This window comes from Macaca nemestrina, chromosome 1 (genome assembly GCF_043159975.1).
Source record: "Macaca nemestrina isolate mMacNem1 chromosome 1, mMacNem.hap1, whole genome shotgun sequence".
NCBI lineage: Eukaryota > Metazoa > Chordata > Mammalia > Primates > Cercopithecidae > Macaca > Macaca nemestrina.
This window is the reverse complement of record NC_092125.1, coordinates 225,590,000-225,615,099: the sequence shown is the minus strand read 5'-3', so window position 1 is coordinate 225,615,099 and position 25,100 is coordinate 225,590,000. Positions and strand designations below refer to the sequence as shown.

Sequence of the window (25,100 nt, the reverse complement as noted above, 5' to 3'; positions counted from 1 at the left end):
TTAGTACATAGCAATATAAGGACAGAGACTTAGATCTTCAATTTTCAGGGGACATTTCCAGCCCAGAACAAATTCCATTACTACATGCATGATGAACCAGTTCCCAGCCCTGCCTCTGCTCGTGTTTAAAAATAATTTTTTTTTTTTTGAGATGGAATCTCACTTTGTTGCCCAGGCTGGAGTGCAGTGGCGCAATCTCGGCTCACTGCAACCTCCACCTCCAGGGTTCAAGGGATTCTCCCGCCTCAGCTTCCCGAGTAGCTGAGATTACAGGAACGCCACCATGCCCAACTACTTTTTGTATTTTTAGTAGAGACAAGGTTTCACAGTGTTGGTCAGGCTGGTCTCGAACTCCTGACCTCAGGTGATCCGCTCGCCTCGGCCTCTCAAAGTGCTGGGATTACAGGCGTGAGCCATCACACCCAGACCAAAAATAAATTTAAGTTCCTCTTCACTCACAGAGAAATACATATGTTACTTTTAGTCAGATCCATTTGTATTGTTTCTTCTCATGCTTTATCAGTACTAAGATTTTAGATTTGAAAGCATGAAGAATCTAAATCTATGAGCCACAATATTTCAGTAGATGACAATCTTCTGAAAGAAAAGTCTCCAGAAAACATGTGAAATTAAGTCACCTAAAATTTTACTTAATTCCTCTCATTCTGCATATCAACTACCTTTAAGTGAATTAAAAGTAAAAAATCATGGCTGGGTGTGATGGCTCATGCTTGTAATCCCAGCACTCTGGGAACCTGACATGGAAGGACTGCTTGAGGTCAGAGAGTTCAAAATCAGCCCTCACAACAGAGAGACCCCATCTCTACAAAAACTTTAAAAAATATATTAGCCAGGTATGGTGGTGCATGTCTGTAGTCCTAGCTACTGGGGAGGACGAGGTGGGAGGATCACTTGAGCCCAGGAGGTTAAGGCTGTAAGGAGTTGTGATTACACCACTGCACTCCAGCGTGAGATCCTATCTTCAAAAAAAAAAAAAAAAAAAAAAAAAAAGGTGAAAAACCAGAGATAAAACCTCTTAGTCATTCACTCCACTTACACATTCTCATCTCTACTGAATGCCACCATGCACAACACCATTGACTAGAAAACAGCCAGGTAACTGGGGCAACACAGCAAGGACCTCCATCTCAACAACAACAACAACAACAACAACAGAAAATTAAAAATAGCCAGGTATGGTGGCATGTGTCTATAATCCCAGCTACTCAGGAGGCTGAGGCAGGAGGATCACTTGAGCTCAGGAGGTTAAGGCTGTTGTGAGCTATAATTGTGCCACTGTACTCCAGCCTGGGTGACAGAGCAAGACCCTGTTTCAAAAAAACAAAACAAGTAACAACCGAAAAAAAAAAGAAAAGAAAAAAAAAAAAAGAAACCCACAAACCCAGCCAGGGCTAGAATTTGGATGCCCTAATCCTTGCTTTCGTGTTTTTGTTGTCATTGCATGCTATTGATGCTGCCAAGACCAGAATCACTACATATAAAGTCTGCCTGCCTGCTCTGTGATGTGTGAGGAGCAAATTCACACTTGTCTCTGCATCTGAGGCATTTGTATGTTCTATGTAACTTCTACGAGGTGATCACAGGTAAATGTTCTCATGTAGGCAAGACACAAAAATGTCAACTTCAGGACAGGCACTAATGAACAGCCACAAAGTAGAGAGAGAACATGAAATCTGTAGTGGGTTTTGTTTTTGTTTTACATTTTACTTGAAGGTCCAGGATGCAAGGGCAGAACGTGTCAGCTTGTTATATAGCTATAGTGTGCCATGGTGCGCTGCTGCACCTATCAACCCGTCATCTAGGTTGTAAGCCCTGAATGCATTAGCTATTTGTCCTAATGCTCTCCCTCCCCTCATCCCCACCCCCCTGTAGTGGGGTTTTAAGATGAGCTGAATGACTCAAGTACTCAACTGGATTGAGAGGTTTTGATAACTCTATGTATGGCCTAAGCTGTTTTCATCTTGAAAAGTTCCAAAATTTGATGTGGGGCAAACATCAAGAAGAAAAACATTACTTCATCATGAAAAAAATTATTCTCTGGTAAGAAGAACCAGGGTCCTGATTACAGAGGGTGTAACCAAACTTAAAGTCAGAGAATGCCCAATATAGAAATAAAATCTCAGGGGAAAGGCAAAGTTTACTGCCTATACAGTTCAGATGGTCTAATTCAGAAAGCAGGATGGGGGTAGATTCCTATTACCTTGCTGCCCTCAAGTACATAAGGAGGTCACAGTCGTTAACTCCAGGCATCCAGACCAGTTCCTCATGTTGGGTCACTGTATCACCATCTGGAGAAGGAAATGGTTGCAGATCTGGAAGTTTGGCCTGTAAGACAGGGATGAGTAAGTCACAATCAAGAAGCATGTATTAATCATAAAGAGCTATCTCAATAAACAGTCTTTAGGAACAGATACAATGTTTTACTAAGCCTCTTTCCTTGGATGGCAGAAAAATAACAACAAAACCATGAGTCATTTAAACTGACCTATTTCACATGTCAGGATCATTTCACCATAGATTTCACAATAGACTGTTTAATATCTGCTTAACAGTGTCAGAGCAAACCAGTGCCAGCATGATACCAAGAGTAAAACAGAAGCAGACACATATGCATAAAATAAATAAACAAAAAAACACAAAATAATGTCTTTACACGGTAACAGCTATTGATAAAGAAGGGAAATGCACGTACATTTCCAATATAACAAGCTGACAAAAAAGACATATGCAAATAATGATATCTCACCTAAGGATATTTGCTAAAAAATTAAGTGAGCTATCCTATCAGAAAAGTGTTACTCTTAAGACACTCAAGAGCAATATAAGTCATGGTCAATACCAAAAAATGATGAGTATTAAAGTTAACATTAAAATACATAGTTGAGGCCAGGCCCGGTGGCTCAGGCCTGTAATCCCAGCACTTTGGGAGGCTGAAGTGGGTGGATCACAAGGTCAGGAGTTCAAGACCAGCCTGGCCAAGATGCTGGAACCCTGTCTCTACTAAAAATACAAAAAGTAGCCAAGCATGGTGGCAGGTGCCTGTAATCCAAGCTACTTGGGAGGCTGAGGTAGAGAACTGCTTAAACCCGGGAGGCGGAGGTTGCAGTGAGCTGAGATTGCACCGCTGCACTCCAGCCTGGGAGAGAGTGAAATTCCATCTCAAAAATAAAATAAAGTAAAATTAAATTAAATTAAAAAATATATATATATATATATACAGTTGAGGCTGGGCACAGTGGCTCATGCCTATAATCCCAGCACTTTGGGAGGCTGAGGAGGGTGGATCACCTGAGGTCAGGAGTTCAAAACCAGCCTGGCCAACATGATAAAACCCCATTGCTACTAATAACACAAAAAAATTATCAGGTGTGGTGGTACGCGCCTGTAGTCCCAGCTACTTGGGAGGCTGAGGCAGGATAATCGCTTGAACCTGGGAGGCAGTGCTTGCAATGAGCCAAGACTGTGCCACTGCACTCCAGCCTAGGTGACAGAGCAAGACTCCCTCTTAAAAAAAAAAAAAAAAAAAAAAATTATGTGTGGGGGGGTATGTGAGTGTAGTTGAATTGACCTGTGGTGACAGAAATCAGGGCAGTGACTTCTTTACAGAAAAAGGAATTGCTTGTGAAGGAACAGGAAGGACCTTTCTGGGATGACAGAAATGTTCTGTGCCTTGATACGAATCATCAGGGCAGACTGAAAAGCACACATAAGATTCAAACAATTCGCTGTACATAGAGTATACCTCGATAAAAAGAATTTTTAAAAATATTTGAGCAACAGTGCTCCCCAAAAAGACTCTAAGTCATCAGATTCAAATACCCGTGGCATTTTCTCAACCATACTCTGCTGGGACAGAGCAAGAGCAAGCAGGTGCCATGACCACCATAAACAGCAGAGACCTGTGAAAAGTCAGACATTTGCAAGATACTCATGTTCTCATCCTGTCAAATGATGAACATGGGCACATCAGTCTGATAAAGCTCCATGGTACACAAAGCCTGGGCAAAAAATTTAAGTGAATGCAGCAGGTTGAAGATAAGCCAGCAACATCCAATAGAAATAAAGTAAGAATTACATATTTAATTTTAAATATTCTAGTAGTCACGTTAAACAAAATGCCATATCCCAATCTGGACTTCCAAGTGCTGAACAGCTATGTGTGGCAGTGACTCCCCACCTGGACGTGCAGGTGTTAAGTACTCAAGAGTGAAGTGGACCACAGTGAAATGGAGATAGAACTGCCCCATCCAGGGAATGCTGTCACACAGGAATGGGAACCAGTGTGTGTACATCCTCCATCTTTTTCCAAATTCCAGAAATCTTCACTTTTATGTAAAAGCTTGTGGTTTTAAATGTCGGTTATTCAAGTTTTTGAAGCAACTGCATAGCAAAACATCACATCAACAGGCCATGTGGCTCTCAGGCTAGCCATGAGCACCCACACAGCTTTACAGGCTGTCTTCCAGGCCTCTACATGTGTATCAAGCTGACTTTCTCCAAGCAAGGATGTTCTTCTTTGGTTAAGTATTGACTTCTATAACATCAAACTGAGTGTCACAATTAGTTCTGCTTAATATATAGTGAAAATAGTAGGATAAAATTAAAACACAATGGGCCTGGCGCGGTGGCTCACGTCTGTAATCCCAGCACTTTGGGAGGCTGAGGCGGGCGAGTCACCTGAGGTAAGGAGTTCCACACCAGCCGACCAACACGGTGATACCCCGTCTCTATTAAAAATACGAAAATTAGCCAGGCATGATGGCGCACACCTATAGTGCCAGCTACTTGGGAGGCTGAGGTAGGAGAATCGCTTGAAACCTGAAACCTGGGAGGTGGAGGCTCCAGTGAGCTGAGATTGCACCACTGCACTCCAGCCTGGCTGACAGAGCAAGACTCTGTCTCAAAATAATAATAATAATAATAATAATAATAATAATACCACAACAAATGTTGGAATCAAAAGGTCTTTGACACTACTACTGAGCTCCGCTTCCCCAGCACCAAGTACAGTACTGGGCACAGCAGTTCTCTAATGTCCATTAAATTACTCAAAAAATACTATTACCGTGAGCAGGACCAAGCTCCCTCTCCATCCTCGAGAAAAATGGACTACATTGACAGTTTACAGAAAAAGAAACAAAAATGCCTCTTAATCATAAGAACTGATGAGTCAACCTCACTGACAACAGAAATGCAAATTAATGGCACATATTCAATTTTGCATCTGTTATACTGACTTAACTCCAAATGTTTGACAATACATAAAGCCATGAAAAAAATTAGCACTCATATTAGTTGCTAGTATCAACACAAACCAATACAATCTCCATGGAGGGGAATGTGGCAACACCCTCAAAATTATATATGCACTTGTCCTCTAAGTCAGCCATCCCCCTTCTAGGGATATAGCCCCAAGATACACTGGCAAAAACATCAAAATCCATATGCACAGGCTATTCACTGCAGCATTACATGTAATGGCAAATGACTGGACAATCAACTCATATGCCTATTAATAGGGATTAGATGAATAAACTGCTACATTCATACATGGAGTTCTATGAAACAGTATTACAGAAGGGAATGAGAAGGAGCTCTACATACTGCTATGAGGAGAACACAAGAATATCTTGTTAAAAGAAAGGTGGCAAAAAGGATATATATTATGTTATTATTTATCTAAGAAGGAGCAGAGGGAATGAAAACAAGAAGCTTAAATAATAATAATCTCATTAAAACTGTAAACCAAATGGAAAGAAATGCAACAATTCAGCTGGTTCTACTCTAGGAACTGTTTCAAGTAACTCTAAGATATATTAATTTGCTTATACAGCCCTGGCAGGATATACAAAACAAAATGCAATACTAAACTGTTTTCAATAAGCATATTGTTTGTAGCAGTGTGATTATTGTTATTCTAGGCTTTTATATGTATATTATGGAATTGAAGCAAATAAGCAATTTTGTTGGTGTCATTAAAAAATAGGATTTGAGTCACGGGAAAATGATAGAGATAAAAGAAGGACAGAATTAGTATAAAGGCCATATAAAAATATGAATTTGAATTGGATATATCAGTATAAATTTATAATGTATTTTATCTTTAAGAAAGTAGGAAAATAAAACACCTATTTCCTATTCTGTCTACAGAAAAGGCCTCGAAATAGCAACCAACCCAGTAAGAATGAATACCCCAGCACCCAGTATATAAATACCACTTCCCACTACAACAAAAGAGGGCTCTTCTGAGACAAGTTTAATTCCAGATCTAGGGAATACAATGTATAAGGTGAGGCAGTAAAATCATGTCTTACCAGAGAAAAAGGATTAAATGAAAAGGACAAAAACTACTGGGATTAAGTGAAAAGGACAAATACAGCAGGAACGTTAATCAGTTCATTATAGATTAAAAAATAATCTTAAATCCACTGGTAGTCATTGAAAGATAAAGGTGAAGTTTCATTTTATTTGTACAATGAATAAATGGATGGTAGAATTAGAATATCACTGTTTTGAAATCCCTAATAAAATAATGGATCTAAGAAACAATCAGTGGTGGCCAGGGATGGTGGCTCATGCCTGTAATCCCAGCACTTTGGGAAGCTGAGGCGGGTGTAATCCCAGCACTTTGGGAAGCTGAGGCGGGTGTTTCATGAGGTCAGGAGTTCGAGATCAGCCTGGCCAACATAGTGAAATCCCATCTCCACTAAAAATACAAAAAATTAGCCAGGCGTGATAACGGGCGCCTGTAATCCCAGCTACTCAGGAGGCTGAGGCAGGAGAATGGCTTGAACCCGGGAGGCGGAGGTTGTAGTGAGACGAGATTGTGCCATTGCACTCCAGCCTGGGCAACAGAGCAAGACTCTGTCTCAAAAAAAAAAAAAAAAGAAAGAAAGAAATGATCAGTGGCTGCTAATTACAATTAAAAAAGAGACATATGAGCCTCCTGGCAGAAGTACATACCACCACCCAGGAAGCATTTTTCCGGAAGGCAGGGTACCAAATTAGAATGCGGCCGAACCTCTAGATTTAACTACTAATTCTCAAGTCATGCAAAGAACAAGGTAACAAATTTAATGCAATCAGCCAAATCTAGACTATAGAATACCCTACGGGATGAAACAGCTTCTTTACCACATGCACTGGGGGACTGGGGGAAGGACCTGTGAATTAGGAGAGATTTAAGAGATGTATCGGCCGGGCGCGGTGGCTCAAGCCTGTAATCGCAGCACTTTGGGAGGCTGAGACGGGCGGATCACGAGGTCAGGAGATCGAGACCATCCTGGCTAACTCAATGAAACCCTGTCTCTACTAAAAATACAAAAAACTAGCTGGGCGAGGTGGCGGGCGCCTGTAGTCCCAGCTACTCCGGAGGCTGAGGCAGGAGAACGGCGTAAACCCGGGAGGCAGAGCTTGCAGTGAGCTGAGATCCGGCCAGAGATGTATCAACCAACTGTAATGAATGGCTCTCATTTAGATTCTAATTTGAACTATGAAAATATAAAGAAACAGAGAAAGATACAGACGGACAATTAGGGAAATCTGGGCATAGCATACACCTGAATATTAAGATATTGCTAATTATTATATGTTGTGATATATTTGATTGTGTCCAAATCCCTTATCTTTGGAACATCTACAAGGAAAATGATGTATTGTGAGATATTTAAAATAACAGCAGGAAGAGCTGTGAGGGTGAATAAATGAAATGGGTTTGATGAGGATTTGATACTTGTGGAAGCTGAGCAATGAAGAGAAGGACTTCATTGTATTATTCTTTCCCTGCTTTTGTATATGTTAGTATAATAAAAAGGTTAATTTCCCCTAATAAAAAGGTTGATTTTTTTTTTTTTTTAAAGACTGTCTGGTTCTGTCACCAGGCTGGAGTGCAATGGTTGGCTCAGTGCTGCCTCAACCGCCTAGGCTCAAGCAATCCTCCCACCTCAGTCTCCTGAGTGGCTGGGACTACAGACATGCATCACCATGCCCACTTAATTTTTGTATTTTTTGTAGAGATGGGGTTTTGCCATGTTGCCCAGGCTGGTCTCAAATTCCTGAGCTGAAATGATCTGCCCACCTTGGCCTCCCAAAGTGTTGGGATTACAGGCGTGAGCCAAAAGTCAAAAACTTTAAAAACGTAAATGTTGCCAATTCCTTTTTAAAAGTTCTATTATTTTTGGTGCTCCAAGACATTTCTTTTCGAAAATGAAGCACACAGAATACATTTAAAATCTGATGTAAAAAACCAAACATCTGATTTTAAATGGTAGTATACAAAACTCCAATCACAGTAAATTTGCTCCTTTTCCAAGAATGTAAGCATCTTTTCCTTAGGAACTACATTTTCTTTCATGGTAGGAAAAAAAGAAATCTATAAAAGAAAAGTCTGGTACAAAGATCTCCAGACACTGGAAACACACAGTGAGAGGGAAAAAATGGGTAGTAAAATACAGTGCAAGAGAAAGTAGGGAATAGGAGACGGAATTGAGTGGCATTAGGTGAGTACCAGGTTCCCAGATGGAAAATACAGCCCCAAGGCGGCAGTCAGGCCCACCTAATGGAACACACCAACAAAAGACTCTACTTGCACAAGCAGACATTGTCCTCCTGCAGCTTCTTTCCGTCTGTATTAGTTATAACCCCAGGTTTGGGATGAGAAGTATCTTCTATAAACTATGTGACCCTGATAGTTTTTGTGTTCACTTCACTTCTTAACTCCTTCACTTCTTAATTTCTTTCCAAGGCTCACTGCTGCCTGTATCCCATGTCTTTAGACATGACGGCCTTAGCTGTGTACTCCCCAGCATCCATTCCAACTCAAGTGCTAATCATCCTCAACTCCTTCCTCATGGTTTAGAAATAGACACATGACCCAATCCATGGCAACAATATGTGGATCTACTGGGGACATGCTGGGGAAATTTTCCTTGCTCCTAAGGGCAAAAGAAGTCCAATTCTTTCTTCCTCTCAACACTTGCTGAACTTCATTCATTGTAAGACCCACTGTTATTTTATGTGCATTGAGAAAGGATAAAATGTAGCCAATAAATTATAACCACACCACAGAATATACAATGAAGTCCAACTACAGAGAGCAAATGTGAAGGAAAAAAGTGCATCTTAGAATTAGTCGAATTGAGCTGAAGATGACGCCACCTCCATGGAGGCCACCTGGGTACAAGAGAGTCTCAGAGAAGCACAGCAGAGCCCCAGTCCTGCCTGATCAGGATGCTGTGACATGGGAGACAGAAACAGAGCCAGAGTACTGCCAGTGAAAGCATCCTAACTGACACTGAGATCAAAAGAGAATGAGCCGGGCCCAGTGGCACATGCCTTTAGTCCCAGCTACTCAGAGGCTGAGACAGGTTGGATTGTTTCAGCCCAGGAAGAGGTCAAGGCTGCAGTGAGCAGTGATCATGCCTCTGTGCTCTAGCCTTGGCAACAGAGTGAGACCCTGTCTCTAAAAAAAGTAAAAACAACAACAAAACCCAAAAAGCTGTAGTAAATGCGACGAAATAAGAAAGGGCAACAGTGGTGACACAGCAACTCTCTGACTGAAAAGTGTCCTAACCATCTTGATTCTGCTGAAGAACAAGAGATTGTTTATTTTTATGGAGACAGTCTCAGTCTGTCGCCCAGGCTGGAGCGTAGTGTCACAATCTTGGCTCACTGCAACCTCTGCCCCCTGGGTTCAAGTGATTTCTCCTGCCTCAGCCTCCTGAGTAGCTGGGATTACAGGTGCACACCACCATGCCCAGCTAAGTTTTCTATTCTTAGTAGGGATGGAGTTTTGCCATGTTGGCCAGGCTGGTCTCAAACGCCTGATCTCAGGTGATCCACCTGCCTCAGCCTCCCAAAGTACTGGGATTACAGGCCAGAGCCACTACACCCAGCCAGGAAAAGAGATTTTAAACATCTTTTATCTTTTTTTTTTTTTTTTTTTTTGAGACGAAGTCTTGCTCTGTTGCCCAGGCTGGAGTCCAGTGGCCACGATCTTGGCTCACTATAACTTCCCCTTCCCGGGTTCAAATGATTTTCCTGCCACAGCCTCCCAAGAAGCTGAGATTACAGGCACCTGCCACCACGCCCAGCTAATTTTTGTATTTTTAGTAGAAATGGGATTTGCTATGTTGGCCAGGCTGGTCTCGAACTCCTGACCTCAAGTGATCTGCCCACCTCAACCTCCCAAAGTGCTGGGACTACAGGCATGAGCCATCGCGTCTGGCTTTAAAATGTTTTAAATAAAAATATGTGATCAAGTGTTCATCAATGGATGAATGGATAAACAAACTGTGATACATACATACAATGGGTCATTCAGCCTTAAAAAGGACGGAAATTCTGACACATGCTATTAACATGGATGAACAGTGAGGACATTATGCTGCGTGAAATAAATCAGGCACAAAAAGACAAAATACTGTATGATTCCACTCACATGAGGTATTTTATCAGGTAGAACAGTCAAAGACAAAGAGAGGAAGGAGAATGGTGATTGCCAATGCTGCAGAAGGAAAATGGAGTTACTGTTTCTGGGTACAGAGTTTCAGTTTTGCAAGATAGAAAGAGTTCTGGAGATAGATGACGGTGATGGCTACACAACAATATTAATGTGCTTAATTACTGAACTGTGCACTTAAAAATGGGAGATGGTAAATTTTACTTCATGTATGTATTTCATCACAATTTTTGAAATGTGGTGATCTGAGGGGAAAAAAACAAAACCTCCGTATTTATATAAAATTCCCTATAGCACTTAACAACATTCTAAGATGCTGCTCAACAGAATAAAGTGCCAGCAGAATAGTAAAAAAGAAAAATCTATTAAGGAAGCTATGAAAATGCACCTCACCTGATGACTAGGACCAACACGAATCTCACCCTGGGTACTGTTCAGCCTCCTGGAACAGAAATAGAGCAGATTAAATTAGCACAATATAGTTTTGACATAAACATTCACACATTTTTCAAAAAAAGTAATTCTCTTCAAATAAATGAGGAAAAAATGAGGAAGAATTAACGTCCCCACTACTTCTAATGTTCTGTATACATACACCACCCACCACCACACACACACCTCTAAAACCTTTTCCTTCTAAAATCCTAAGAACTGCAGCTACCTTTCATGAGAACCTTCCTATATCATCGTTCTTTTTTTGAGACAGTCTCGCTCTTGTCGCCAAGGCTGGAGTGCAAAGGCATGATCTTGGCTCATTGACACCTCCGCCTCTTGGGTTCCACTGATTCTCCTGCCTCAGTCTCCTGAGTAGCTGGGATTTCACGTGCCTACCACCATGTCCGGCTAATTTTTGTAATTTTAGCAGTAAATTCCAGTAAATTTTGTAATTTTAATAATTTGGGGTTTTGTCATGTTTGGCCAGGCTGGTCTCGAACTCCTGACCCTCAAGGGATCCACCTGCCTCAGCTTCCCAAAGTGCAGGGATTACAGGCGCGAGCCACCGCACCCAGCCCCTATGCCATCATTCTTTCATGCCTCAGAGAGATGGACTTTCCTGTAGTACAATTCCAGTCACACATTTCTTCCTTTCAAAACATTTCAGGGTGCCCTACCTTAAGCCTTATAAAATACAAATGAGAAAACTTATCCTAGGACACAGACTGAGCCATCCATCCATCCATCCATCCATCCACCCAAGCACCCACCCATCCATCCATCCAACCAACCAATATTTAAGTACCTATTATAAGCCAGGAATTGTCCTAGGTGTTGGGATAAAGCAGCAAACAGGGACAGGCACAGTGGTCCACACCTGTAATCCTAGCACTTTGGGAGGCCAAGGCGAGAGGATCGCTTGAGCCCAGAAGTTTAAAACCAGCCCGGGCAACACAAAGTGACCCCATCTCTATAAGAAAATTAAAAATTAGCTGGGCATGGTGGTGCACACCCGTAGACCCAGTTAGGAGGATCCCTTGAGCTGGGAGGTCAAGGCTGCAGTGCGCCATGTTCGCACCACGGCACTCCAGACCGGGCAACAGAGCATGACCCTGTCTATAAACAAGGCAACAAACAAAACAGTGTCAAAGAAGATGGCCCAAGAGGAGGCACATGCCCTTGTTTTTCTCTCATGGATCTGATAGCCATACCCACTATGTTTGACATTGTTAAAAATACATTTTGGAAAGCTATTATTTCCTTTAGGGCACCTGGGTCCAGTACTTTCTTCTTTTAATCCAACCATTTTCTCACGAATAATCTTGTTTGGGCAAAGGTGGTAGTAAATGTGACAAAGGAAGAAAAAAAGAAGACAAGGAAGAAGGAGAGAAAGGGAGGAGGAAGGAAGAGGAGAAAGGGAGGAGGAAGACAAGGAGGAGGAGAAGATGAAGAAGAAGAAGAGAAAGAAGGAGAAATGTGGTGGTCCAGTCCTCAAGAATCTTACAAGCCTCCAGCTGGCGAGGCAGCATCTGCACCAAAACACCAGAACAGGCTGATGCCCGTATTAATCAACATAAGACACTTCAGAAGACACAGTACAAAAATGTGAAGGGGAGGTACCAAAATGAGGCAGGCTTCATGAGGAGACACAGAAGGAGATAACAGGCCTAGCAGCAGGAGAAAAAAAAGAGGACTTTCCAAGTAAAAATGAAAGCATGCAGAGGTGGCAGGCTGAAAGGGAGGGGTGGTGATGGGGAAATGCTTGCATGTGGGATGACTTCATCATACAAGTCATCTTCATTTCTTCATTAGGAGAATGGCATGTGGAAAAAAGAAGCTAAAAGATGGTTTGTTCTCATAGGTTTATACAGGAAATGGAAGAAGCTGTTTTAGGAGGTTCCAAAGATAAGGGATTTGGACACAATCAAATATATCACAACATATAATAATTAGCAATTTCTTAATATTCAGGTGTATGCTATGCCCAGATTTCCCTAATTGTCTGTCTGTATCTTTAGGAGGTATGTAGAGGAATCAAATCAGCCAAGTTATTTTAATCACGAGCACTTCTTTAAGAAAAACAAGCAAGCAGTCAGTGTTACCACTATTTCCCTTCCGACTTGTCCCTATTTTCTAACTAGCTGTGAGCAAAACAAGCTGCCAAAAGTTCTAAATACTTTCCAAACGCTTTCTTGCCTACAAGCAGGTCTAGCCAGAATGTATCATTTCAGAAACTTTCAGCCATAGCCCATTCAGTAACTTGTGCCTGCAGCTCAACCTTCGGGTTCTTCCAGAAGGTCTGTTACTCTAGAGTTCTCCAGTGGTTGGATATCATTTCCATACCATGGCTGCACTGTTAAGTCCTTGATAATTCCAGAAAAAACATTCCTGTTCCATTTTTATTTTATTTTGGAGATGAGGTCTTGCTATGTTGCCCAGTCTGTTCTCAAAACCCTGGGCTCAAAGGGATCCCCACCTCAGCCTCCCAAAGTGCTGGAATTATAGACACCACACTCACCCCCCAACCCCATTTTTATTTTAATAAGCTAATTTATTGTCATATTTAGCTAAAAAAAACCCAATGTGCCATGATAACGAAACAAACTCCCCAATACCCGGCTGACTAGAACTACTTACATGTCACGTATTTCCATAAAAATAGGATGTAGATAATTACTATTAAACTAACAGAAATGAGACAAAAAACGTATTGGGCCATCTTAAGAGACTTGAAAATTGTTTCTTTTAAGTTTATATCAGGGAAGAGTACTAATAAGTAGGCTATAACATGAAAACCAAGATAAAATAAGGAACCTTCTTAAAAGCTTATTTTAAAATCCCTCTTTGCAACAAAAGTATTTTTAAATTGTATGTAACTTTTAAATATCAGGATTCTGTAGCAAGGAATACAACAAAGTTCTTTTTCAGCAGGTAGGATCTGAGGTGCAGACAATGGCATTAACCTACTATATGCAAGAGTTACAAAATACAGAATAAATGGCAAAAGTACTTTTTAGGTCCAAGATATAAAGAGGTAGATAGCAACACACCCCATTAGAGAAAGCTTGATGCATCTGACAGAAAAACTGTCAGAATATGAACTGAAGATGAAAGACAAGAAGTACACATGGTGGGGAAGTGCCAGCATCCAGCTATATCTGGATCCACTGAGCAATCAGAATCCTCCTTACTGAACTAAGTATTCCTCCCCTGCTGCCACAATGCTCTCCTCTTCTTTTTCTTTTTTAAATCCTGTATCCCGAGACAGTTGCATCACCCTTGATAGGTTAGGCAGCCACAACGCCCCAGAATGTTTCCCTGGCACATGGAAAAAGCACGCCCATGAGGCTGCAGCCAGGTGCAAAGTGAGTCTGTGAACTGCCCCCTTCTTGAATGCACCTTTTGTGGTTCATACCTCACTCATTAATAATATTTAAACATAATATCAACAGCTTGTAGGAAACACTCTTAACTGTCAATTGCAATCTTGATGCAATGACTACATTTTGTGTAACATGACACTTCTCAAACTTTTAGGTCTCTGTACCCTTTTACACTCTTAATAATTACTGGAGTGTATCTTGGTGGTCCCAGAATCTGTCTCATTTCAACAATGTTTGGACAGCACACATCCTGGGACTCCATCTGTTCCAGCCTCCCACCGCCCTCCAAGCTCCTCTCCATTTGCAACCTCCAGGACCCTTCTTCTTGGCCATCTCCTGCTTCTGGGACCAGCCACCACTGTTTTTGTGGTTAGCGCCTCATTGCTGACCAACCGCGAGCTCTTGGATTCATCAGAATTATCCCATCAAGGTAGCGGCCGCCATCAACCACCTGGTCAATTTGCATCTATGGGCTTCTTAACATCCATCTCTCTCTGGGCTTCTATTTAAACCATAATGATGTGGCTCTGGGAGGCACAGGTGACTTCTTCCATGAATTGGCCTACCGAGAAGCTTCAGGGTACAGAGTGTCTCTTGAAGATGTGTGTGTGGCATTGGCCCCCATTTCCAGGATGTGGAGAAGCCATCTCAAAATGAGTGGGGGTAAAAACCCTGGGTGCCATGGAAGTCACCATGGCCCTGGGGAAGAACGTGAACCAGACCCTCGATCTTTAGGCCCTGGGTTCTGCCTGCACAGACCCCCATCTCCGTGACTTCTGGAGAGCTACTTCCTAGATGAGGAGGTGAAACTCAACAAGAAGATCGGCGACTACCAGATCAACCTCCCCAGGCTGGGCTGGGTAAGTGTTTCTTCCAAAAGACTCACCCTCAATCACCACTAGGAGCCTACAGAGCCCAGCAACCTTTTAGGAGCCTCTCTAAAAGTTCAGGGCTTCTGCCTAAGCGGCACCTCCAGCCACTACCCTGGACCCCTTTCCCAAGCTTTGGACAAAATGGAAATAAAGCTTATTGCAAAAAATAAAAATAAAAATTACTGAACATCCCAAGAAATCCAAATTTTTGAAAACTTTCAAAATATTTATTGATTTAAAAATAGTAATAAGCCCATTATATAACAATATGCATATTCTTATAAAAAGTAATTGCATTTAAGCAAAAAGCTTTAGTGAAAACTGAGGCATTCTTTCATGTTTTTGCAAATCTCATTAATATTTGACTTAATACAAAAGACAGTTTCTCCTATCTACTTTTCAATTCAATCTGCTGCAATATATTGTTATGGTTAAATTATATGAAGATAATCCAGCCTAACACAGCCATGTTATTAGAAAAGGGAAGAACAGCCTTTTTGATACTACACCAAAATCTCAACAAGTTCCCAACACTTTGGGAGGCCGAGGTGGGAGGATCACTTGAGGTCAGGAGTTCGAGACCAGCCTGGCCAACATGGTGAAACCCTGTCTCGACTAAAAATACAAAAAATTGGCCCGGCGTGGTGGCGCATGCTTGTAATCCCAGCTACTCAGGAGCCTGAGGCAGGAGAATTGCTTGAACCTGGGAGGCAGAGGTTGCAGTGAGCCAAGATCGTGCCATTGTACTCCAGCCTGGGCAATAAGAGTGAAACTCTGTCTCAAAAAGAAAAGAAAACAAAACAAAACCAAAAACAAAAACTCAACAAGTAATCATTTCTTAAAGATGTATACACGGCCGGGCGCGGTGGCTCAAGCCTGTAATCCCAGCACTCTGGGAGGCCGAGACGGGCGGATCACGAGGTCAGGAGATCGAGACCATCCTGGCTAACACGGTGAAACCCCGTCTCTACTAAAAATACAAAAAATTAGCCGGGCGAGGTGGCGGGCGCCTGTAGTCCCAACTACTCGGGAGGCTGAGGCAGGAGAATGGCGTGAACCCGGGAGGCGGAGCTTGCAGTGAGCTGAGATCCGGCCATTGCACTCCAGCCTGGGCGGCAGAGCGAGACTCCGTCTCAAAAAAAAAAAAAAAAAAGATGTATACACAAGGTGAATCTAAAAGCCCATCAGTAGACTTTGGATTGTGCTACTCCGAAATCTGTTGGTCTGTCTTGCCTTTGAATGAATGGATCTTCTACTCAGATGTGATTTTGTAATGTCATGCATTGGTTTTATGGAGAATGTCAGTTTAGTCAGTTCTGCAGATCTTTCAAATATCAACCAGTTCTTTATACAGTATTTTTAAAAAACATATTAATATCACCTATCTCATAAGAAATGCCTTTCAGTGTAGAGAAGCTGTCAGGCTCACAGTGGTGAGTACAAGCTTTTCAAAATTCTAATTTTCACTTGAAAGTTTATATCTTAGCCTTGTCAAGTAATATCAGTGTTTTCCTTGAAATAAGAAGCTCACTTAATTCATCTTCAAGAAAGTTTCTGCCAAATGCCCATGTCTGAATGGCCACAGTTTGTCTGTCAGTTGTTCTTTCAAAGAGTAACTGATATTCCATGAAAAAAGTGGCTAGCTTCGCTTCTAACTCAAATGTCTCGACGGAACCAAGGCTACTCCTCAAGACAATTATTGTCTTTTGGTATATAGGGCAGAAGACTTTTAGGTCCGGAAGCCAAGTCTTGGGATTAAAAAATAATAATAGGCTGGGCGAGGTGGCTCACGCCTGTAATCACAGCACTTTGGGAGGCCAAGGCAGGTGGATCACCTGAGGTCAAGAGTTCAAAACCAGCCTAGTCAACATGGTGAAACCCCGTCCCTACTAAAAATACAAAATTAGCCAGACGAGGTGGTGTGTGCCTGTAATCCTAGCTACTCGGGAGGCTGAGGCAGGAGAATTGCTTGAACTCGGGAGGCAGAGGTTACCATGAGCCAAGGTCACGCCATTGCCTGGGTAAAAAAAGAATGAAACTCTGCCAAAAAAAAAAAAAAAGAAAAAGAAAGAAAAGAAAATGATGATGATGATAACAATAATAGTAATAATGAGGTCCACAAGCCATGCTCTGAGAAGCACTGATTATGGCACATTCTTAACTTCAGAAAGTCCTGGAGGCTAAAATTCATCTAGAAGATGCCAGCTTTCTTCTTTGATTAATAATAACAGTAGCTAACATTTCAGCACTTACTATCTGTCCTAGGTGCTCTACAGTATTATCTCATTTCTAGGTATTAAGGCATTTAATTAATGTTTTGATATTAACAGACATATTAGTATTGCTATTCACAGAAATTCAGGTCTCTTTCTATCCTGTGTTCAAAACAACATAGCACTACACATGGTGATGCACACCTGTAATCCTAGCACTTTGGGACGCTGAGGCAAGAGGATAGCTTGAGTTCAGGAGTTTGAAACCAGCCTGGGCAATAGGTTCTAAAAAAATGTTTTTTTAATTAGCTGGTCACGGTGGCATGCACCTATAATCCCACCTACTCAGGAGGCTGAGGCAGGAGGATCACTCCAGCTCTGGAGTTTGAGGCTGCAGTGAGCTATGATCATGCCACTGTACTCCAGCCTGGGCAATAGAGCCAGACTGTGTCTTTAAGAAAATAAACAGGCCAGGCATGGTGGCTCACCTGAGGTGGGCGGATCACCTGAGTTCAGGAGTTCAAGACCAGCCTGGACAACATGGTGAAACCCCGCTCTACTAAAAATACAAAAATTAGCCGGGCGTGGTGGCAGGCGCCTGTAGTCCCAGCTACTCGGGAGGCGGAGGCAGGAGGATTGCTTGAGTCTGGGAGGCAGAGGTTGCGGTAAGCCAAGATCATGCCACTACACTCCAGCCTGGGTGACAGAGCAAGACTGTCTCAAAAAACAAACAACAACAACAAAAAAAAAACATAGCTACTAAAGAGGTTTCTGCTTGGATGTACAATGCTGCTGAATTAACAAAAACAAAGTAAGTCTAGTAAAAGCCAGGGTGGTCATCAACTTCAGAAGAAAAATCCAGACCAAAGGCAGTATGAATCCTAGCCAGGTCAGATAAAGAATACTACCATATGAATTAAAAAACCAAAGATGCAAGTCATGTCCTGGATAATGCTACATACACACACATCTATCTTTATCGTCATCTTAAAAGTTTTCATGTACATTATCTTAAATCTAGGTGTAGGCCGGGGTGTGGTGGCTCGTGCCTGTAATCCCAGCACTTTGGGAGGCAGAGGTGGGTAGGTCACCTGAGGTCAGGAGTTCGAGACCAGCCTGGCCAATATGGAGAAGCCCTGCCCCTACTAAAAATACAAAATTAGCCAAGCGTGGCAGTGGGTGCAGTAGTGGGCGCCTATAATCCCGGCTACTCAAGAAGCTGAGGCAGAAGAATTGCTTAAACCCGGGACACAGAGGTTGCAGTGAGCCGAGATCCCACCAGTGTACTCCAGCCTGGGGGACAAAGCAAGACTATCTCAGAGAAAAAAAAAAAAAAATCTAGGTGTATTATAGTTACATAACAAGCACAAGCAAAATAATAATACTAGCTATCAATTACTAAGTGCTTTCTATGCTGGGCATATATTATTTCATTATTCCATGACAACTCTATGAGGAAGTATCTCCATAGGTAATAATAACAATACTAATTTTAATACTAATAAAGCAACTAATATATCCATTGAATGTTTACTATGTACCAGGTATTGCAAGCAAAGCAATTTCCATTTATTTTCTTATCTAATCTTACAGGCGACCCTGAAAGATAGGTGCTATTGTAGTAAGTGTACAGGTCAGGCCACTGAAGCCAAGAGACATTATGCAGTTGCCCAAGATTAAACAGCAAATAAGTGGAGAAATCAGGATTCAAACTCAAGGTCAGCTGACTCCAAAGTCAGAGCTCTCAATCACGCTCCTATATGGCAGAATGATTAAGTTACTGAACCAAAATCATACAATTAATCACAAACAGAACAATGAGAATTCATATCCCTTTCCCTATTTTGGTTCTATGTTCATTTCAAACACCCAAGCAAGACAAAATGATCAAAAGAAATTTTTTAAGTTTGAAAGTCATGATGAAAGAGAAAAACCTATCAAAATTAAAGGCCAATTTATATAATACTCTTGAAATGACAAAATTACACAAATGGAGACAGATTTGTGATTGCCAGGTGTTAAGAGATGGTGGGGAGAGAAAGGGACGCTGACGGTGTGACCATAAAGGGAGAGCTTTGTAGTGATGAATAGCTCTCTCTCTTCATTGTTGTGGTGGTTACACAAAGCCATACATGTGATAAAATGGCACAGAACTACATGCACACAATCTACTAATGCCAGTTTCCTGGTTTTGGTATCGTATTACAGTTACAAAAGATGAAACCACTCTGGTATCTTTGCAACTTTCTATGAATCCAAAAAATCTAAAGTTTTAAAAAAGTCAAATGAAGAGGGGAATATACTACAGGCAGGTGGCAAATCAGAAAGAACACCAGACATGAGAAAAGCTGATTAAAGGACAAACAGATCAACCCCAAATTACACTGTACACAGCTGAACCAGTAACTGAAGAGAGGGCCACAGTTTATCAGCAATGAGATTCAAGAAATTAACTCCAAGTGACATATTCCTTTTTTCCTTATGTTTACTAACGATTCCTGCTGTGGATTCATCATCTTAGAGACACCTTTATACTCTGAATCATACTACGAAAACCAAATTAAGAACTGTCATCATCATCCCCAGCAAAAGAAGGAATTTCTCTGTGTAGCTAATGTAAATAATATATGTTTTTCAAAACAACTTAAGTTCAGCCTGTATTATTCTACAAATCTTTGTTTTGGAATATGAAAAAAAATAGTTCCAGAAGCCAAATTACAACAATAAAGGTAAGTTGTTGTTTTTATTCCTGAAGTATTAAAAAACAGAAAGTCATTGTATATGAAATCTGATACCAAAAAAAAACCCAGTGTAACAAAGCAGTATCCATAGCAACTACAACTTAATATTTCAGTCCTCTTCAGCTGCAGTGGATTAAATAAAATGACAAGATGTTCCCTTTGAAAAGTAACCTGTTACCATGGAAACGTTTTAGTCTAAGAAGTAAACATGGAATGGACAGAAAGGAGCAGGGAGCCTGCAAACGAGTATCAAAAACGGAGAAGCATCTTTGCAGAGGAGATGGAGGTGGTGATGGCAGGCAAAGGGAGAAGAGCATGCCTGCTAGATGCAGAATCCCGGCCCGACCCACAGGGCTTGGCCCAGAACATGATGTGGCCACTCCTTCACCCTGAAGAAAGGGGAAGGGGCAGGAAGGCAATGTTCTGTGAACATTCACCAAAGACACCCAAAGATCTCTATGTGATCACGGCAACTGCTTAAGATAGGCACTTGATTCTACAAGGGAAGATGAGGGAGGAGGATACAGATATGGGAAGAAGACATGAACAGAAGGCACCACCGTGAAGCAACTAAGGGCAAGACGTGACCCCTCATTCAGCCCCTCCCCAAGCCTTGGGTCGTTAATAGCCGTGTAGCCTGTGGCCCATTCCCAAGGTGCTGGGACAGAAAAGGCTCAGGTCAGACCCCTGCTCTGTGGCTAGCGTCATGTACGAATGAGAACACTGAGATATCTCTCTTCCTGTCCTTCAAATGGTAAACATCACACAGCAGACATTCTTATCTTTTCCACAGGGTATTAAGTTGAGCAGGAAGACTGACATGGTATCAACAGAATGAAGATCTTAGAAACTCTGCTTAGTAGCACATTTAGAAAATGACCACAGAAGAAGTCTGTGAGTCCAGAACAGAATACACCACATTTTAAGAAAACCAAAAGGCAATTTATCAGAATCACCTTTTTAGATGGATTGTGAGATAGGAGTGAAAGCGAGGATTAAGAAGGAAGACTAGTGCTACATGCTGGATTTCTCAATTTTCTCCAGCATGAACACATACTTCAAAACTGCCTTGAACAAGTCTGAAATTTCTTTAAAATCTAACATAGTATCTTAAAAAGTCATGCGAATGTTGTATTCTATCCCATCATATATTCTCATTCATTTTTAGAGAAAAATTTCCATATATGTGAATAAAATCATTGTGCTGGCTGACTCTGGGCATACTTCCTGTGGGTTAGCCCAGCTCCTTAAGAAACAACACCACCACCAACTAAATAAATAAATAAATAAATAAATAAATAAATAAATAAATAAATATTAAAAGAAAAATCATTGTGCTCTGTACATCCTATTAGGATCTCCCATGACGCTGGCACCTCACTCCTGAGAGAGAGGAGCTGTCACAACCACACCTGAGTCTAGATGTTCAAAAGCAGGGAAAGAGCATGGACTTAAGAATTAAATGAACCTGAATTAAACTTTTAGTATCAGGCTGGGCATGGTGGCTCATGTGTGCAATCCCAGCACTTTGGGTGGCCAAGGTGGGTGGGTCCCTTGGGTCCAGGAGTTCAAGACCAGCCTGGGCAGCACAGCAAGACCTAGTCTCTGCAAACAAACAAACAAACAAACAAACAAACAGACAACCCAACCAACCAACCAAACAACAACAAAAATTAAAAATCAGCCAGGCAGGCATGGTAAAATGCACCTGCAGTCCCAGCTACTTGGGAGGCTGACGCAAGAGGATCACTTGAACCCGGGAGTTGGAGGTTGCAGTGAGCTATGATCACGCCACTGCACTCGAGCCTGGTCAACAGAGCAAGAACCTGTCGCTAATAAAATTTTAAAAATAAAAAGATAAGTTTCAGTACCCAAGGTTCTGTTTGCTCTAAGTGTGATTTTGAGGACACAATTAAATCTGAATCCTTAGTTTCCTCATCTATAATATGAAGTTGATAATGCTACTATGCAAGGTTGTTATAAAAATAAAAGATGATTTATGGAAAGTACTATACACAGTATCTGTTGCTTAGGGGTCATTATTATTATTAAACTCTATATACTGGCAGTAAGTGAGAATGGGAGCTAATCCTGCTATTATGAGTTCCCACAGTACCACTTACCTCTCCTTCCACCCATATCAGTCAGGATTTTATATTTATTTTGTATAGTTATTTCTTTGAATGGCTGTCTTGTCCTCTAGACTGGAAGTACATGCGGGTAAGAACTAAGTCTGGTTTTGGTCACCATTATGCAGAACTCAATGGTTATTAGATATATTTTTAATAAATAAATGACTTCAATATTCTAAATCAACTACTGCTTAGCCACAGACAGCAAGTAAGGGCTCTGCTGCAAAACTTAGTGAAGTCACTGTGACAGAAGACCAGCCCTCCAAGCAAAATTAACTTAAAAGTAGGTTTGATTAAACTGCCTAAAACGAACAAAATTCATCATTCAATCAAAAATAAAACTAAAAACAAATAAAAATGAAAAAACTAAGAGATTTAGTCAACTTTAAGTTACCACTTCCATATTCACACACAAATAAATACAAAGGTCAACACAAGAACTTGTCCAAAATCCAAAATCACAAAGTTCTAAATTTTCTCTGATGGAAAGTTCGAGAGGCCATTGATCCAATCTTCTAGCTTAACAGAAGAAACGAAGGCCAGAGGAAAGAAAAGTACTCTTTTAAAGGGTCACACTGAGTTCATTACTGAAGACTCCAGGCCACACAGGCAGCTCTCCCACAGGGTCCTCCTAAATATAATTCAGGGTCCAGAACTAGAAATTTGACATTGCCTGAAGAATAATAAGAATTTCCATGCTGGTAAGACACAGTAAATATGGCCTCCACACACAATAATGTATGAGTAATGTCAGGAAAAAAACTGGTCAAAAAATTTAACGTGTGAGAAAGATCTAGTTTCAAAGTGCTACAGTGACTTTGCTCTGCCGTCTAAATTTCTTATCTGCCTTCTCTCTCTCCTCCATCATGTGGTAACCTACCGTGTATCTGGCAACGTCATAAAACAACATTCCACCACAGACTCCTCGGGAAATTTACTGTAATGGCTTGCGGCAAAGTTTAGGAGCCACGGCCTAACAAAGCTGCCTGCACATACACGGAGCTTCAGCCAACAAACTTAAAAAAAAAAAAACACCCACTATGACCGAAACCCATTTACAAAGCAGCAAGCTGCTCTCCTGACCCAAGATGGTGCTAGCTTTCTGCATATTGAAATCAAACTGTATAACAAAGCTGAATGAAGCACCCCCAGAAAAAAAAAGGGACTCTGGACCAAGCAAGCATGTCTACAACACGTCTAAAGGTTTCTTTGTCCCCTCTGGGGAATGTTATTAAAAAACATGACAATTGCCTTACTCCTTCTCGCTGCAGTGGTATGAATATAGGAAGAGAACACAAACAGGCAGTAACTAACACACACACGCACCTAGTGTGTGTAAGTGAGAAAGCGGCAGGAAATGTTTAATGCTGAACACACCCAATATTATAGATTATGGAAGCAGAGTTTCTTAAAAAAAAAAAAACTCCAAGATGTATAAAGAAAACCATAAACACCCAAAGAGAGTAAGAAGAAAGTTGATCAGTAAACAGTTATTAAACATACTGGTTAATAATTTAATTACTGTAATTCCTAAAACAATCCCTAGCATTGTCTTAGTTGAACAGGCTATTGAAAATAAAAATAAAAAGATGTTCGCCAGGCACAGTGGCTCATGCCTATAATCCTACCACTTTGGGAGGCCAAGACAGGAAGATAGTTTGAGGCCAGGAGTTTGAGACCAACCCAGGCAACAAAGTGAGACCTGCGTGCCTATATTTTTTTAATTAAAATTTTAAAAATATATAAGTTGTTGAGATAATCATATCTACATGACCTTGAGGCTGTACATTTGACCTTTGAGTTAATAACAATAATGTACTAAGCAACTATGTGCCAAGCACTTTCACACTGTTTTCATCTAATCTTTACAAAAACTGTAAGAAATATTTATTTCCAGATTACCCATGAGAAAAATGAGGTTCAGAGGAGGGAAGGAACCTGTCCCATGTCACCACTTGCCCAATGTCACTTATTAGGTGGAATCTGAACCATACTACCTGGCTCCAAATCTAGCCTTTCCTCTTACCATAGATGATGTATTCATTTATTCAACATATTCACACCAAAGACCTATTTGCCAGGTACTCTACTAGAAATGGAGACTATAAGAATAGACTTGGCCCCCGCCCCAAAAGTTTAATGTCCAATAGGGATAATAATCAAATAATCACAAATAAATGTGTAGCTCAAAGAAGTTTGACAGAAATAATCTATAATTTTCTCAGTTGAATTAAGATGAAGTGTTTTACCTTAGACTCAAAGTATCACAGAGTATACAATATGAGATTAGTTATCTTTCAGAATTGTTTTAGCACATTCAAGCATGAGTCTCATTAGACCAAAAAGAAAAATAAATCAGACTCATGCTTTATCACCCACAGTGGTAGGATTACAGGCATCCCCACATCAGAAACTGCTCAGAAGAGATGATAACCAATTATCTGAGCTTATTTAGGAAAAGATTTGTGAATGTACACACCATCTAAAATATTCCTTTAGCTATCATGTTCTACCTTCTCTCTCATCCTGTCAGACGTTTATCTTACAGCTTTAGAATAAATGGTTTTCTGGTGGAAGACAACTCGGTTCAGTAACAAAAAGTACCTGGCAAATGGGTCTTTGGTATGAATATGTTGAGTAAATGAATACACAAAGTAAAATGGAAAAGAAAACAAATTCAGAAGGAAAAGAATCAGGAAAAAAGAATAACTACAGAATCACAGATATCTGGTCTTAGGTATATTAGAGTCTTCTAATTCATAAATTAACACACTAGCCAAGAGTCAAGGAAGAAGTGAAAAGCAGATTAAGAATGAAGTGTCAGCCAGGCAGGGCAGCTCACAC

General features: G+C 41.1%; 1 protein-coding gene and 1 non-coding gene across 8 annotated transcripts in view; both read right to left on the bottom strand.

The window, feature by feature from the left end:
- LOC105479209 (arginine-glutamic acid dipeptide repeats) overlaps nt 1-25,100 on the bottom strand; it is a 466,387-nt gene that overhangs the window by 141,147 nt on the left and 300,140 nt on the right. For all 7 annotated transcript variants that reach the window (XM_071066820.1, XM_071066814.1, XM_011737100.2 and 4 more), the window contains 2 exons: nt 10,874-10,922; nt 2,222-2,346 (listed from right to left, as the gene is read on the bottom strand). In XM_071066820.1, the coding sequence (XP_070922921.1) occupies nt 2,222-2,346; nt 10,874-10,922 (174 nt within the window). The remainder of the gene's footprint in view (nt 1-2,221; nt 2,347-10,873; nt 10,923-25,100) is intronic.
- Nucleotides 14,166-14,290, bottom strand: LOC112426421 (small nucleolar RNA SNORA77). Its single transcript, XR_003017723.1, has one exon. It is a non-coding gene; the product is annotated as a small nucleolar RNA SNORA77 (small nucleolar RNA).